Source organism: Anser brachyrhynchus, assembly GCF_964034855.1.
Source record: "Anser brachyrhynchus genome assembly, chromosome: 2".
In the NCBI taxonomy this organism is placed as follows: domain Eukaryota; kingdom Metazoa; phylum Chordata; class Aves; order Anseriformes; family Anatidae; genus Anser; species Anser brachyrhynchus.
In genome coordinates, this window is record NC_137695.1 from 86,408,060 (window position 1) to 86,422,836 (window position 14,777).

The 14,777-nt window shown below is 40.2% G+C and overlaps 2 protein-coding genes across 6 annotated transcripts in view; one reads left to right on the forward strand and one right to left on the reverse strand.

Annotated features, from left to right (window-relative positions):
• MTRR (5-methyltetrahydrofolate-homocysteine methyltransferase reductase) overlaps nucleotides 1-9,650 on the reverse strand; it is a 25,604-nt gene extending 15,954 nt beyond the window's left edge. Inside the window, exons 1-7 of one of the 3 annotated variants that reach the window (XM_080578377.1) lie at nucleotides 9,527-9,650; nucleotides 8,999-9,201; nucleotides 7,142-7,327; nucleotides 4,358-4,511; nucleotides 3,761-3,878; nucleotides 2,390-2,762; nucleotides 550-672 (exon numbers count right to left, since the gene is read on the reverse strand). In XM_080578377.1, the coding sequence (XP_080434503.1) occupies nucleotides 550-672; nucleotides 2,390-2,762; nucleotides 3,761-3,878; nucleotides 4,358-4,511; nucleotides 7,142-7,285 (912 nt within the window). In that variant the 5' untranslated portion in view covers nucleotides 7,286-7,327; nucleotides 8,999-9,201; nucleotides 9,527-9,650. Of the gene's footprint in view, nucleotides 1-549; nucleotides 673-2,389; nucleotides 2,763-3,760; nucleotides 3,879-4,357; nucleotides 4,512-7,141; nucleotides 7,328-8,998; nucleotides 9,202-9,469; nucleotides 9,491-9,522 lie in introns of those variants that run through there. The other 2 variants (XM_080578378.1, XM_080578379.1) reach the window with 2 other exon arrangements.
• The window catches only part of FASTKD3 (FAST kinase domains 3), a 9,171-nt gene continuing 3,895 nt past the window's right edge, over nucleotides 9,502-14,777 (forward strand). The window contains exons 1-3 of one of the 3 annotated variants that reach the window (XM_080578386.1): nucleotides 9,502-9,638; nucleotides 9,829-11,292; nucleotides 14,325-14,410. In XM_080578386.1, coding sequence (XP_080434512.1) covers nucleotides 9,858-11,292; nucleotides 14,325-14,410 — 1,521 coding nt within the window. In that variant the 5' untranslated portion in view covers nucleotides 9,502-9,638; nucleotides 9,829-9,857. The other 2 variants (XM_080578387.1, XM_080578388.1) reach the window with 2 other exon arrangements.

Below are 14,777 nucleotides of genomic sequence, written 5' to 3' on the forward strand. Positions count from 1 at the left end.
TTTCTGGTTTGAGAAGAACAGAGAAATAAAGTCCTTACACAGAATACATTTAGGGTAACAGAAGTTAACGGTTTAAGTACTATGTTAAGAAGTCAGAACAAATGAATTCTAGAGGATGAAGCAGATCTCAAAAGCTCCAAGATAATGAACTAAGGATTCTTACATCTTGCTTATACTAGTCAAATTACTACTTGTGTAGATTACCTACCAGAAGGAATAACCACGGTTTACTATACAGAGTTTCTGAGTATCTTGTAGGTTGCATATTTAATTCAATACCACATCCATGGCTATTCCATGGATATGGTATTGAATGTACAACTTCCGTAAAGTTCTGGCTTCTTTGGAGCCATGTCTTTCAGTGAACAAATCAGGCTTTGCACTTAAAAAGTGAACCAGCCTAAGCTGACAGCACCCTGTTCTAGGGGAAATTCTTTTTTTCTTTTTAAGCCATCAAATCTTTTTCCCCCAGTTATTATCCATAACACGCATGCTCTTTACCCTACATTTTTGCCTACTTAAAAAAGAAAAAAGCCACCACTAACTTACTGCAATATTGAGTTCTAAAAGCAATGCAGTTTTTATTGCATCTTCTCTAGTGAGCTGGACTGCTTTTGTAACTGGCACTTTGAAGGTTGTTCCCTCTGAAATCAGTGAGGACGGATGTGGATTCTGAAAAAGGGGACGTAAAAACTTACATTAAAAAATGCAAAGTAGCTGAAAAACAGCTTAGTATAATATACAGGAATTACTGTTGGCACTTTTTTTTTGAAACAATCTTAGAAAACAATTCAAGACAATGAGGAGGAAAAACACGCATCTTCTGTATCTATACACACACACGCACACAGAGTGTTTTGTTCTACATTTTTAAAAATCGTATCTAAGTAGTACAAGGCATATATTCAACTATTAAAAGGTCCATAAGCTTTAACAGCCCAATGGGCCTAAGCTATTATAAAATGAAGTTAGTCGTTTCCTTTATCAAGCCGTCTTAAAAACAGCCAATTTCATTTTATGGGTTAGTGACCAGCCCCTCTTTCTAAGCACTGTTAGCACCGCATTCAACCTGAGCGTTAGTCTGTACTCAAAGGGAACCTCTAAATCACGAATCTTCATTTCAGTAATTTGGATCGTTTAACTCAACAGCTCAGCTTCAGATCTGCCTCATTCCCACAGACTTGCCTGATAATCTGCACTTCTGGCTGATCCCAGCTGCCATCGCTTGGCTGGCATTGCTTGAGTGCTGGGGAACAGGGCCCCTGCCCTCTTGGCTGTTACCACGCTCAGCTACTGTCTCCCTGTCCCTTACATGGCAGCCAGCCTTCACCGCTCCCTTGAGGAGATAACCAAAACATCTGTCCTTTGGCAAGCAATCAGAAAAGTTTGAGTCACACTTTCCAGTTCATTCTGAACACTAAATTTACCAACTGGAAATGATCACTAGCTTATGCTAATTCTTTTCTTTGTACAGCAGGACTTGGTTCTACATGGTTTCATAATGAAAGCACACTGACTTTTGATCTGCAGTGCACACTGCGTTTGCAAGAGCAAAATTACGATCACATATGGACAAGTTTAAGTTACTAAAAATGCAGCGGTATTTTGGAAGAATTTTACACCCTCTCATGGCATTCTGCAAATACTAAAAAATTGAACTGAGGTTGTACTATACTCCTTTCCACAGGAAGACATTTTCACTGTCTGAACATGATGGATTATTTATTTATAACAAATGAATTGAATACTGATGATTTTAATTCTTCCATTCCCGGCACTGCAGTGCCATTCCTTTATCAAATTATTATTTAGTTAAATTATACTTCAGCTTACAGCAGACTGAGGGGAGGCCTCACAGTGGCCTGCAGCTCCCTCGCAAGGGAAGCAGAGGGTCAGGCGCTGAGCTCTGCCCTCTGGGGACAGCGACAGGACCCGAGGGAACGGCATGGGGCTGGGACAGGGGAGGGTCAGGCTGGGGGTTAGGGAAAGGGTCTGCACCCAGAGGGTGGTCGGGCACTGGGACAGGCTCCCCAGGGCAGTGGTCACAGCACCGAGTCTGATGGAGTTCAAGAAGCGTTTGGACAACACTCTCAGACATATGGTTGGATTTTCGGGTGGTCCTGTGTAGAGCCAGGAGTTGGACTTGATGATCCCTGTGGGTCCCTTCCAACTCAGGATATTCTACGATTCTATACTTTAACATCAGTTTCCTTAACTCATACGGTTAAGGACTACATTCTTATCATATAAATGGACTTTTCACTTACAATTAATAAAATTCCCGTGTTCAGGGATGTATTTCCTGTAGATATGTATCCTGTTGTTCTTTTGAGCTCATTATCCTGCCAGGACAAGAGATTTTCACCATTCAAGCTTCAAAATTCCTTACCTCACCTTGGGTGTCCTGAAACTGCACCTCTATATACTGTTGTGGCAAGACAGGGATATTAAGAGCAGCCTGAGAGATGGGAGGGACAGAGTGAACAAGTGAAGGTTCTGTATCTCTAGCTGAAGCCAGAAGATTGATGTCAACTGGTTTCTGCGATGAAACATTGGAACTTGCATCTCCCTCATCTTCTAGTTTCAAGTTCTGTATTTCTGGGCTTAAGTTTACTTCATGCCCAACGAGTGCGGCTGCAGAGAGAGCGCTAGAAGTAGCACTAACATCGTTGCTCATGCCTTCTTTCTCTTTCTGCAATAGAAACACTTTCTTGAGGGCAAGCCAAAGTCCATCAATCCAAGGATCAACCACTAGTTCTAACCTGGGGAGGAAAGAGAAGAAAAAAGAGAAAAAGAAAACAGAGAGAGAGAGAGAGAAGGGGAGAGAGAAAGAGGGTAAAGAGGAATGGTCTCATTGTGACTTCCTGGACTGTTAATTTATAAATGATGAAGAGAGCAAAAAAGTTAAAGAAAAAAATACACCATTTATTTTCTGTTTTATATATATTTGCAGCTGTTATTAGAACAACTTGTTAAATCAAGTATTTGCATTTAATTATTAATGCTATGTAAATTTATGGAGTCTGTAGTATATAAGAAGCTCACTTTCCAGTTTCTCATTTTTATTTTCTAATGCTGAACTTCATGACAGAAAGGATAACAGCAAAACCTGAAACTTTTCACTGTGTAACAGCAACATCAGTATCTTACAATATAACGTTCCATTTTTTACTATTTTAGAACACAAGATAAAAGTTTTACGATTATGGCAACGTTTGTGTTCAATTGTCTTGTGTCATCATGAACAGAACTATTATAATCTGTACTTCAAAATAAGCAAGCCAAGAGTGCAGCCTACTGGCCAGAAAGAATAACAGAATAGAAAGGGAGTTGTTCTTTTACATTATTCTTCTATGGTTAATTTAAAAACCTTATATAATTCCTTTACAAGAAAAGGCTGTTTTACGCAAAATGAAGAAAACATTAAAAATGCACACATGCTATGGAACTACTTTTATTTACTTCAGTAATCTTGGACAAAATTTTAAAAAGCCTCTATTTATTCCAAATTACTTAATTTCTAAAACTGCTGAATGCCATCCATTTTTACAGGCATTACAGACGCTTGCTCAGACTTTAAAAACGCAGTTCCATTTAACTGCAATTAAGACTGTAATAGCATAGGTTCAGTTAGGAATCATGCCTAGGAAGCACTGAGTTATCAGATTCAGTTGATTTCAAGAGTTCAAAGCATTTAGCAAAAATCATATCTAATTATGGATTTTGTTTATCCAAGATGCAAAACTCATTCAGTTCTTACCCTACACAATCATCTGCTAATCCCGTATCGTAGAAGTGCTGGGCACCAAGTTCTTGAAGTCGTCGGTCTACTGTCTTTCCACCATTACAAAAGAACGTGTACTCTGAATCTCCCAGCCCTAGCAAATACAAGGAAAGAGAAATCATGTCAGTCAGCCAGCCACACAGGCTACACAGACAAAGACCTAATAAAGATCTAAAATTAAAATACAAGATTTTCTTGCAGGCAAGCAGGATAACCTGATATATCTAAACGCAGGTAATGACGACTTTTATGACTTAAACAGAAAAGAAAGAAAAGAAAGAAAATCTGTGTTTGTCCCAAAGCACTGTTGAAAAAGTCGTGCTTCCTTCACAAATCTAAGAAGTAGAATTTACTCGACAATACTTTGCTTTAAAAATTTAACACTTCAGAATAATGCCACTTTAGATAGGGGCTTAAAAAAAAACACTGACCATTCTTACAGGAAAATGCAAGGAGCTGAAATAATTAGAGTGAAGCTGATAAGCTGTATGTGAATTATCAAAAGAAATGATATTTATGTACGTGTGTTATGTATGTATGTTATATGCAATAATATACAAAACACTACATCACCTAACAATCCATACTGGAGGTGTGCGAAATGATCAGGTGGCAAGTTCTTATCCTGAATTTTCTTAACGAACTTGCGGGCAGTGTCTGGTGGGTCTCCAGTACCAGTAGTGGAAATAACAATAACTACAGGATCCTTTTCTCCTTCCAAGTTATACTACAATGAACAGAACAAGCAAATTATAAGGCACCATTTGATACGTATTTGTGGCCTTGCATATTATTTTCCTCTTTTCCTTTTCCCAAAGGTACACAGAAAAGCATTTAATCTCATTTTACCTGTATTAAACCACAGAAACGCTTTCACGTAATTACAAGTTCTTTTGTGGATGCAAACTGTAATCTTGTTTGTAACTTTGTTTATTAATCTAAGGTACAGAACCACATGAACAGAAGAAAAATGGTACTCTGACTACTAGAAAGCATGTGAACCATTAGGTTACTCCTTAGCCTGCCCTTTGCCATAAGAAGCGACCCGATCTCCTCCAACTACTCCATGTTGGTTTCAGTTTAAACTCACTCCCAGCATTCCAATAAAACAGTAGAAATATGAGAAAATATACACAAAGACTGCAAGAAATACTATTTAATTGTTTCAGGCAGTGTCAGGACTGAATTTCAAAACTTCAGGGTTTGAGTTTTATTCTAAACACTTCACTTAATAAATCACTTTAATTTTATCTCCTTCTCAAGGCATGTGGAGGTTACCCTTTACATCTGAAATCCAGAAAGGTTAGGTACACAAAGAAGCACATTATCAAGTGGTTTTGCTGTTGTTATTGTTTTCCACAACTTTCCTGAAGAGCCAAGAACAGTTGCAAGGAGCAACTTAAATTGCCACCTCAAACAGCATCCTGCCTGTGGTAGTGTCCAACAGCAGGGGTCTAGAGAAGCAGAAGAAGAAGCATGAATAAGCATGCAAGGACATTTCTCAAGTACTCTGCCAGACTTCAGTGAGTTGCGGTCCAGGGACATTCCAAAACAGTTTTGTCTTTTACAAGTTCAAGCAAACTCCAAGTACCCACTAATTCCTGAGCTTCCAGTAACTTGGATTTGCAGAGCTTTCACAGCTAATTTAGTAAGTACAAGAACTTCAGTGCACTGCCACAGGTGACTATTGCATTAACAAATAAAAGTAAATTCTTCGAGTACAAAATGCAAGGGCCTAATGGTATCATAAAAATGTTACATAAAATTGTGTCCCATAAAAAAAAAAAAAAAGATAAAAGCTTCAAAAGAAAAAGCTGGTGTATTAGAACAGAGTTATGATTAATTCATTAAATTCTTGCTTGCTCCACTACGTTCTCCTTAGCAAACGTGAAGAGTTTAAGAGAAATACCCAAGAAATGCATAAAGAAGGGCCGAGCCTTCTAACTGACTAGTATGGACAAAACAGAAGCATCTCACTTCCCGACCTCATGCACACACACACCTCTTTGAACTATGCAGGTTGTGGAGTAAGCTGTCAGGTCTAACCTACTCAGAGGAATTCACAAGAGGTCACACAACTCAAGCAAGTACTTGCTCATGTAAACTGTCATCCTGCCTTCCCTTCTCTAGTTACACCTACACTTCTGTAAGTTCTCTTTATTTACAGTGAAGACAAAGGAAAAGCTTAAGCAATGAAATCTGTAAAGCTGTAGATTTTTTTCTTCAGTGCTTAATTCTCACAGTCTCAATTCAGTGCATCTTTATACCCCATCAATAACTCCCCGCTCTGAGTTGTCTTGCCAAATTTGACAAACTAGATTTATTCAAGTGCAGGCCACTAACAGGGCTAGAAATACTCTGTCTGCTGCCTTCCTGAAACTAATCTCCAAAGCTGTCAAATACAGAAGAAATGAAATGGAAGAATACAAGAAGAATCTTCACATTCCCTGCTGCAGCGTTCCCTTAACGCAGTGTTAAGTCTCCTTGTAAGACTTTGCTACATACTCGGAAAACATTCATTCAAAAGCAGATGTCCAGCTACAAAACAAAGTCTGTCCCCAAGAAAGAAACTTGCTAAAATGGAACAAAAATATTTTTATAAGCTTCTCAAATTTTCCAATGCAAGAAAAAAAAAATCTCTTTTAGGTGATATTTCCGCTTACCTTATTTGAAATACCTGGCTGTCAAGTTCTGTTTGTTTGCCTTTTTAAGTTTTTTGAGGACCTACTTTATGAAAGGAATTAAGAGTCCACCGTGCTTTTAGTTACAGACACTAACACTTTCAGACCTGTACTCCTGAATAACAGGCGTATAAGTCTGAATAATAGAAAGCCACTTCCTTGCTCCAGCCAAGCTTTTTATTTTTCTAGAACATATCTGGAGCATATCCAGCATGAAATGGAGTGAGCCCATATGCGAAATAACTCAACAAGACCCAAGAAAAGGTCAAGATGATAGACAGAACACAGGACCCCAACATAACAAGAACAGTAAAAAAGAAAACCTGAATAATCATTTCCACTGACAGGAAAGTTGACCAGTGAATACTGAATTCATTCAGTACTGCACACATAATTAGCTTTCAAGAAGTCACTGTGCTGATGTTAGAAACAGAGACCACGTATACTCATTTACTGTTCTAGTAAGAAAAATCATCAGAAAGATTTGGCAGAAGGCTATCATGAGTACCGATCCCAGTTACTGATTCATAAAACCTGCAAATTTAAAAATAGATGACGTATTTTAGGTAGATAAATGTGCTCAGACTTCACTGTTATTAACAGCCACCACTCAAGCACATGAAGAAAAATGCAGCTCTTAAATAACCATTTTTCAAAACAGGATGGAGTATCTCACCTTGTCCATTTCACTTATACAGTGCATATCAGCTTCAAATCCACGGGCACCTGCTTGCAGCCATATTTCCTCAGCTATGGCTTTTGCCTGCCCTTTTTGTGTTGCATAGAGGAGCAAAAACCTCCTTTTTAAATCACAGCACATTTTCCAAAACAGGGTACTTTTTTAATTTTATTTTTTAAGACACTGCAGGGGAAAAAAAGAAGAGGCAAATTTACTACATGCAGAACAGCAAGATTTTGCCCTGTTTATTAGATTAAAAAGAGATACTTTAAAAGGATAGCAGTGATGTTTAACTTGGAAATAGGGCATCTACTCTGAAGAGAAGCCTTTTCTAACAACTAGGCTTTGCAGGACAGGGTGTGAAAGATTCAGTTAAGTGTGCTGTACTGCCTTGATATTGCAATATTATTGCAGTATACCAAGCTAAGAACCTAGTCTCTAAGCAATGCAATAGAGAAAAAAATCATGAAAACATTATTTTTATCACGTAAGTTGTATTTTCCATTTTAAGTCACTGATTGCTTTAGTCAGCTTTCTGAGGTGCATTTGAAAGGAACAAAATACATAGATTTGGTGACATCAAACTACAACATTTGATGAATGTTTTTAATTCTTAATTTCTTCTTGTTTTAAATCGACATTTTTTACCTGAATGCTCTTATATGTCATTCTCTATGTCTACATTTTTAAACACAGGCTTTATTTTCATTCCCTGTTCCAAAAAGGAGCTTCTTATACAACTACAGAGCTTGTTTTTGATATTTTTTCTTGAAATGAGAAATAAATCTTAAAGAAATCTTCTGTAGTGTAAAATGCCACTCCTTCCCAAACTCTTGCAAGAAGTAGGAGGAATGAGATGCACATCTTTATCCATCTGCCTGTCCCATAAAAATTCTCTCATTCAAGCTTTTATGATTTTGACACAGACAGAATATAAAACGTCAACTTCAAGAAGTAGTGAATGAGAGAGACAATTAAAACATCTCTCGTGCATATATTACAAACTAATCTTCTGCCTGTGTTTTGTTACTGCTAGGGAGCTGCAGTAGAACTCAAATACCTAGAATGAAAATTCAGTCATTTCAGTTCCAAACTTGTGACTTTTTTTTTCATGTGCTTGGGCCCAGTTTGCTGTACTTCACTTATGGCACCCCCACAGATTCAACTACATGAAGCATTCAGTGTACTAGCTACACACATCAATTTATGTAGACCGGTAGCAGAATAATTTCAAGCTTTTTTTTTCTTGTTTCTTCCAGGGAAAACAGTAAAAGAATACTATATTCATATGGCAAAATATTTCTCCCCACAGTATTGCGGGAGGTATCTCCTATTATGATATTGAGGTTTTTTTTAAAGCACACTTTTAAATTGAAAGTGGTAAAATTAAATGACAGCTTCTTAAGAGTACAGCGTCTGTACCATACCTGAATTCCATGAAAGACAAAATTACTAGAAAAATGTAAGGCTTTCATTGTATTTTTTCTATTACATTTTCCAGCACAATTTTTTACTTTAAATTGACATTATTTTATCTAAAAATATTTAAATTCATTCAAATAACTGACTTCATGTGCACAGAAAAAGACGTGCAAGCAAAATAATCAACAGACTTGTTTTTCACACTCCTTTTACAAAAGAAATACTACCATTTGACTACATAGAAATTATGGAGGTTCATATGAAATACATTTTCACTACCCTCATATCCCTCCAGTAAGAGAGGTTTGTCCCAGTCATGTGTTGTGTTTCCAACCTGATTGTTCCTTTGTCAGCAGGTGGCAATGTCTGGCTGCGGAGAAAAAACAATAAAGGTGAAATGGTGTTTCTTTATTACTATGTTCTTTCTCATACCTTAGAAAAAGAGAAAGATGACCAGTTTTCCACTTGGGCCACACGATGCCTCTGCAGGACCCTCACACTCTTCTGTGGGGCTTCAAACGGGGCTGTGAACCTGTGGCTTCAGAGCCGTGTCAATGGCATATTGTCAATGGCAAAAAATGGCATATAATGCCATTTTTTCAGACGATGCAGGCTTGTTCGTAGTAACTTTCACCCTGCAACCAAGACAAAGACACGTGAACTTCACCAAAAGGAGTCTCAAGCAGCAGTTCTTTCTGAAGAATCATTAAACTCGCACAGTAAACCTCCTACTGCACCGGAAAGAAATATTTTTTTTGTATTTACAGGGTTAGAGCTGCCCCTGAAGAGGGCCGGTGCCTGTCGCACTAAGGCAGTCCCAGCAACAACCACAGCCCCCCACAGCGCTCCCAGCGCCCGGTCCTGCCCCGCCACCCCCCGGAGCCACCAGGATTTTTCTGTCACCCCTATTTCTGCCCCAAAACCGCCATTTTCCCGAATTCCCGGCGGCGACGGACCTACCCGTCCAGGGGCCGAGCACGGCGCCCGCAGTACCGAGCCCGGCCGCGCCGAGCCGCGCCGTGAGGGCGGCGGAAGCTCCCGGCAGCCCGCGGTGCCCGTGATGGCGGCGGAGGTGAGGCACCGGCCCTCGGCAACAGCAGCAGTAGTAGAAGCAGTAAAAGCAGTAAAAGCAGCAGCAGCAGCAGCAGCAGCAGGCGGGGCGGGAGGGGGCTGCGGCCCGGCTGCCGGCCCGGGCTGCGGGAAGGGTTTCGGGTGCGTTTCGCTGCCGTGCCGAACGACACTTGCCTGTTGTTTCCTCCTAGGTGGCTGCTGAGGGCACGCTCGGGCCAGCATGGCTTTGGTCAGCCTGAAGAGTATCCGTGTTTGTTCAGCCGGCACGCCGGCCAGCAGGCAGGTTTTGCTGGCCCTCAGCAGAAGTTTGAGGTCCGTCGGCGGGCAGCGCAAGCCCCCAAACCCCAGCGCCGTCGCCATGAGGGAACTGTGCTCCAGGGATAAGACCAGGTATATGTTTTGTCGACAAAACCACGTACAGCTGCGGATACAGGCTCTTTCTGTTAATGACACCGTGCAGCTTTGTGGGGACACCAGGAGCGGTCCTAAAGCTGACAGCAGATGGATGGATGAACAAGTATTTTTCAGGAAGTTGAACAGCCTCAGTACCTCCAAAGAGATTTTTAAATTTCTCAGCTCTCTGGAAGTCATGTCTGATATTATGGCATCGGGGGCCCTGCAGAGGATTTCTGAAGTTGAGGTGGATGCCGACGGCCTGAAGAACCCTGAAGAAGTGCTAGAGAACGAAGTCTTCAAGGCATTATGCTTTCAGTTTGAATTTGAAGCCTCAAAGCTGTCAAATGCCGGGCTGCTGAACGCGTTGCAGGCTTTGATAAAGCTGCGCATAGATCCGGAGAGCACGCTGATGGCAAGCTTGCTCTCAGAGAGCGAAGAACGGCTTGCCACCAGACAGCTGGCTGTTGAACAGCTGTGCTCTCTCGCAGAGAGTTTGCTTGAGTTGGAAGGCCCCAGCTGTGCAACGCTGGGACAAATCATGAACCACATACAGGAAGAAGACACTGAGAACTGGACTCCTAGGGAAATGACGATGGTTTATAAAATGCTGCAGGCTACTGTCAGGGAAGGGGAACAATACCATGACTTGCTAAACAGAATGAACAGCGCCACTTTAGCCATAGCTGACCAACTAAGCCCAAATTTCACGAGCATAATACTGAATTCCCTGGTGGTTCTCCAACAGACTCAAGCAGTTTCCTTAGTCATAGCACTCTGTAAGCATTCTGTGAAGCATGTTCCTTATTTCACAGATGATGAGTTGGTAAATGTACTGGATGCCTTCCTGTGCTTTGGACATCGTGAACAAAGTTTTACAGATGCACTGGAAACACACGTTCCCAAGTCCATCTCTACCATGCATCCTGAAACAGTCAGCAAAGTGATGCAGTATTGCTGCCAAAAGACAATCCTTTCTAAGCCTATTTTTGATGCAGTGGCAGAATGTTTCATTTCTGTTGCTGACAGATTTACCACCAGCCAGATTGCTGAGTGTATTGTCCCATTTGGGACTCTTAACTATCTTCCTCCAAGTGCTTCTTCCTTGTTTAGGAAGCTTGAAACTGTACTACATACTCGTTTTAGTCAGTTTCAGCCTCACACCTTGCTGAACCTGCTGCACTCGTGTGTCCTTATTCAGCGTTACCCAGTAAATTTTCTGCCAAAAATATTTAGTCCCTATTTTCTGCAACATCTTCAAGGTAAGGAGCAGTGTTTCTCGTGCAGTGTTCTGTCTCTCTATTCTATGGTTTGTCTCTTGTCAAGCACCCATTTGTTATTGCTTGCATCTGTCTAATCTCATCAAATCACCAATGACCTGATTAAGGTGACTTGTGAATAGTGATCAGGAGGCTGAAGGTTGTTGCTTCCTTATCACAGTTGCAGTTGTATCATTTAGCAGAATTTATACAGAGATTTGAAATGTCATGCAAATTTTTATTTCAGTTAATCCTTCTGCCTTTTCAAAAAAGACTGCCCCTGTGCTGTTCCCTATGGTTGTCCTTTATCCTACACAAGTTATAAATGCTAAATTATTCAGTGAAATATTTGAGAAATATGTTACTTTTGTCTGTTTAAAATTCTGTGCCTATGCGGTGACCCCTGTGAATACTCTCACTGAAGTGAGGCGATGCTGCTATGGGGCTGGAAAGACTAGTGAGACTGGTTATGGAACCAGCAAAACTGAGACCAAAAGTGGTGGATTTTTTAATGATAAGTGGATGATGCGATGATACTTGGAGTGATACATGAGTGATGTAAAATATTTTAGTGATTCTGGATTTGTTTTTCTCTAAATTGTTAGCGTGACTGCCACATGAGGGATGTGGCATAAAGGTAGGACACTGGATAGTGTCTCATGGGACTTGACTGTTAGTCTGCATTGTGCAGCCACCCCTCTGCTTTGCAGCTTTGGACAAATCTCATACTCCTTAGGGTTGGAACTGGCTTTCACGTGTTTTACTAGGGGCTAGCCCAAGGAAGGACCTATTTCAAAAAACAATTCAAATACTAGTAGTACTGATATGAACTAAAAGAATTACCACCTGGTTGTGCACTACTGATTAAATTTAAGATTTTAGTCCCTGTCTCGTTAAGATACAGTCCTCTGACTTTGCATAAGCCTTATGTCTGGATATCTTCCTGTGTGCCCAAAGCACTTATCCCAAAGCTCTGACTCAGGGTATGTGATCACAATTGTCAGGAAGAACTGCTGAGAGCCTTTGAATTTGGGACAGAATTATAATATGATAGAAAAGTTACAATAACTACTCCAGAGCTTGCTTGCAAATGTGTTACTAGCAAACTCACCTGTTACTGCAGAAATAATTAATTGTTCGTAGAATCATAGAATATCCTCAGTTGGAAAGGACTCACAAGGATCACCAAGTCCAATTCCTGGCTCCACACAGGACTACCCAAAAATCAGACCATGTGTCTGAGAGCGTTGTCCAAACGCTTCCTGAACTCCAGCAGGCTCGGTGCTGTGACCACTGTCCTGTGGGGCCTGTCCCAGTGCCCGACCACCCTCTGGGTGCAGAACCTTTCCCTAACCCCCAGCCTGACCCTCCCCTGTCCCAGCTCCATGCCGTTCCCTCGGGTCCTGTCGCTGTCCCCAGAGAGCAGAGCTCAGCGCCTGCCCCTCTGCTCCCCTCGTGAGGGAGCTGTAGACCAACTGTATCGTTGTGTTTAGAAATATATATATAAATCCTTAAACTTTTCTGGAGAATAATACAAATGTTAGAGAGAAGTTAAGTGTAGCATTGGTACAAAAAGAATTTGAATTACTGTTATTGATAAAAGCATGTTACAACTACTGACACAGAATTTGTAAATCTCTGGAAGTACACAATGTGTTTTTGAAATACAATTTTGTCTTGTGATTCAAATAAGGTCCATTACATGCATGTGAGTCTACAGCTTTATTCCTTTACCTTCTGCTAGGCTGTATTGTGTCCAACTTTTCAGGTGGGGTCAAAATAGAAGCAGGTGTGTACTTTAGCTGTCATCTTTAGTGTTCTGTCCCATGTCCAGGGTACAGATTATTGTATTATAATTTTGCTTTCAACTAGCTATTTGTCTTTCATATTGTATTATGATCAGCTTGTGAAAACTGAAAGGGTAAATGGATAAAGCTGAGAAAAAATAATTTGCAGTGCATAATTTATGGCTTAATTAAAATTAAAATGAGCTGATAAAGCATAATAGGGATGTAACATACCAGCCTGTCCTTAACTGCTGTCTTTTGTTTTCTAAGTATCCAAGTAAAAATGTAAATTGTATTCTAATGCTTACGTTTTATCAAGGCATAAAGAGTGGTCCCTTGTCCTGCTCTTTAAATTGCTTTAGTCTAGAATCTGATGTGGTCCTTCTCTGGATCTCAGCTAAGATTGTTGTGTTAATAATACTCTATAAAAGGTCAAGTTTTGAAAGTGTTTAGGAATTTAGGTCACTCATTTTTAATCTCTTCAATGTGAAATACCTTAAGCGGCTGTTTTTTAGGAAGAAGACGTTCCTCCCCTCTTACAAACCAGAATGTGTTTTAAAGTTCTCAAGCTGACTTAGGAAATGAGAAACCTGAGTACCAGTTGCTTTGAGTGTTCTTTCAAGTCAGTATAAAGCTGTTCCACTAGAGTGGTTAAAGCTCAGAATAGGAGCTTGAAAAGATGACTGGCATGATTAGCACCTTATCCTACATTATTTTTTTTACCATTCAATGGTAATACCTTGCACTTAATGTGAAAGATGCCTCAAGTATACAGTTGTAAACAAATCTCCAGAAGTCATTCAATATTCTCCACTACTTTCAGATAAAAAACCTGAGTGAAACAGTGAGATCCTGGGAATGTAACTTGGGGAGAGGGGATGCAGGAAGAAGGAAACAGACTGTTTCTCCAAGACTTCAACTCAAGCTTATTCCTTCCTGGAGAACATCTTGCATCTCTCAGATCCTCCTTTTTTTGTGTGTGAAAGAATCTGACAGTCCTAACCATGATCTTGCTGCTTGTACTTTTTTTTATGTTGACGGTATTTCTGTAAATCATTTCCTCATTTTTCTAAATACATCATTTCACAACTGATCTTACTGTTCATTTGGGTGAGCATCAAGGATGATAATGATCGAGTAGCTTTTCTTCACGTTTAAATGAATTGCTTTTCCTAACTTCTGCATGATGGTATGTGTAAAGATACTTTGCTGAAGATTCACCTGAAAACTTGAATATTGTTGTTTCAGCTCAGCCACCTGGTTTGGACAGATTTGTTGCCTCCCAGTTAACCCGGCTTTTTCTAACCGTTACCCTGGAGTGCCCGTTTTATGAGGTATGGTAGATAAAAAATCAGAACTGATGCTAACAAGAGGCAGCGCGGTCATTAGGGCCCTGTTGATAGGAGCTGAAGACTCTTTCCCATAAAAACATTGGAGTTGGACAAAACAGCTAAACATCTTTTTTCCTTGGTGAAAATATGAAGAATTTCTGTCTGTTTGACTGACTGATACATGTATATGTTTGACAGAACTGACTAGCACTAAGTGCATTCTGTGTATTTCCAAGTACTTTTCCAACAATTATTCCCTTATTTTTGACTTGGAGCACGTAAAAAATCAGCCACTTGGATGTTGGCCTTACTGCAGGGGAATGGAAACACTTGTGCATTTCTCATGAGTGATACGTTCAGCTTGATAGCA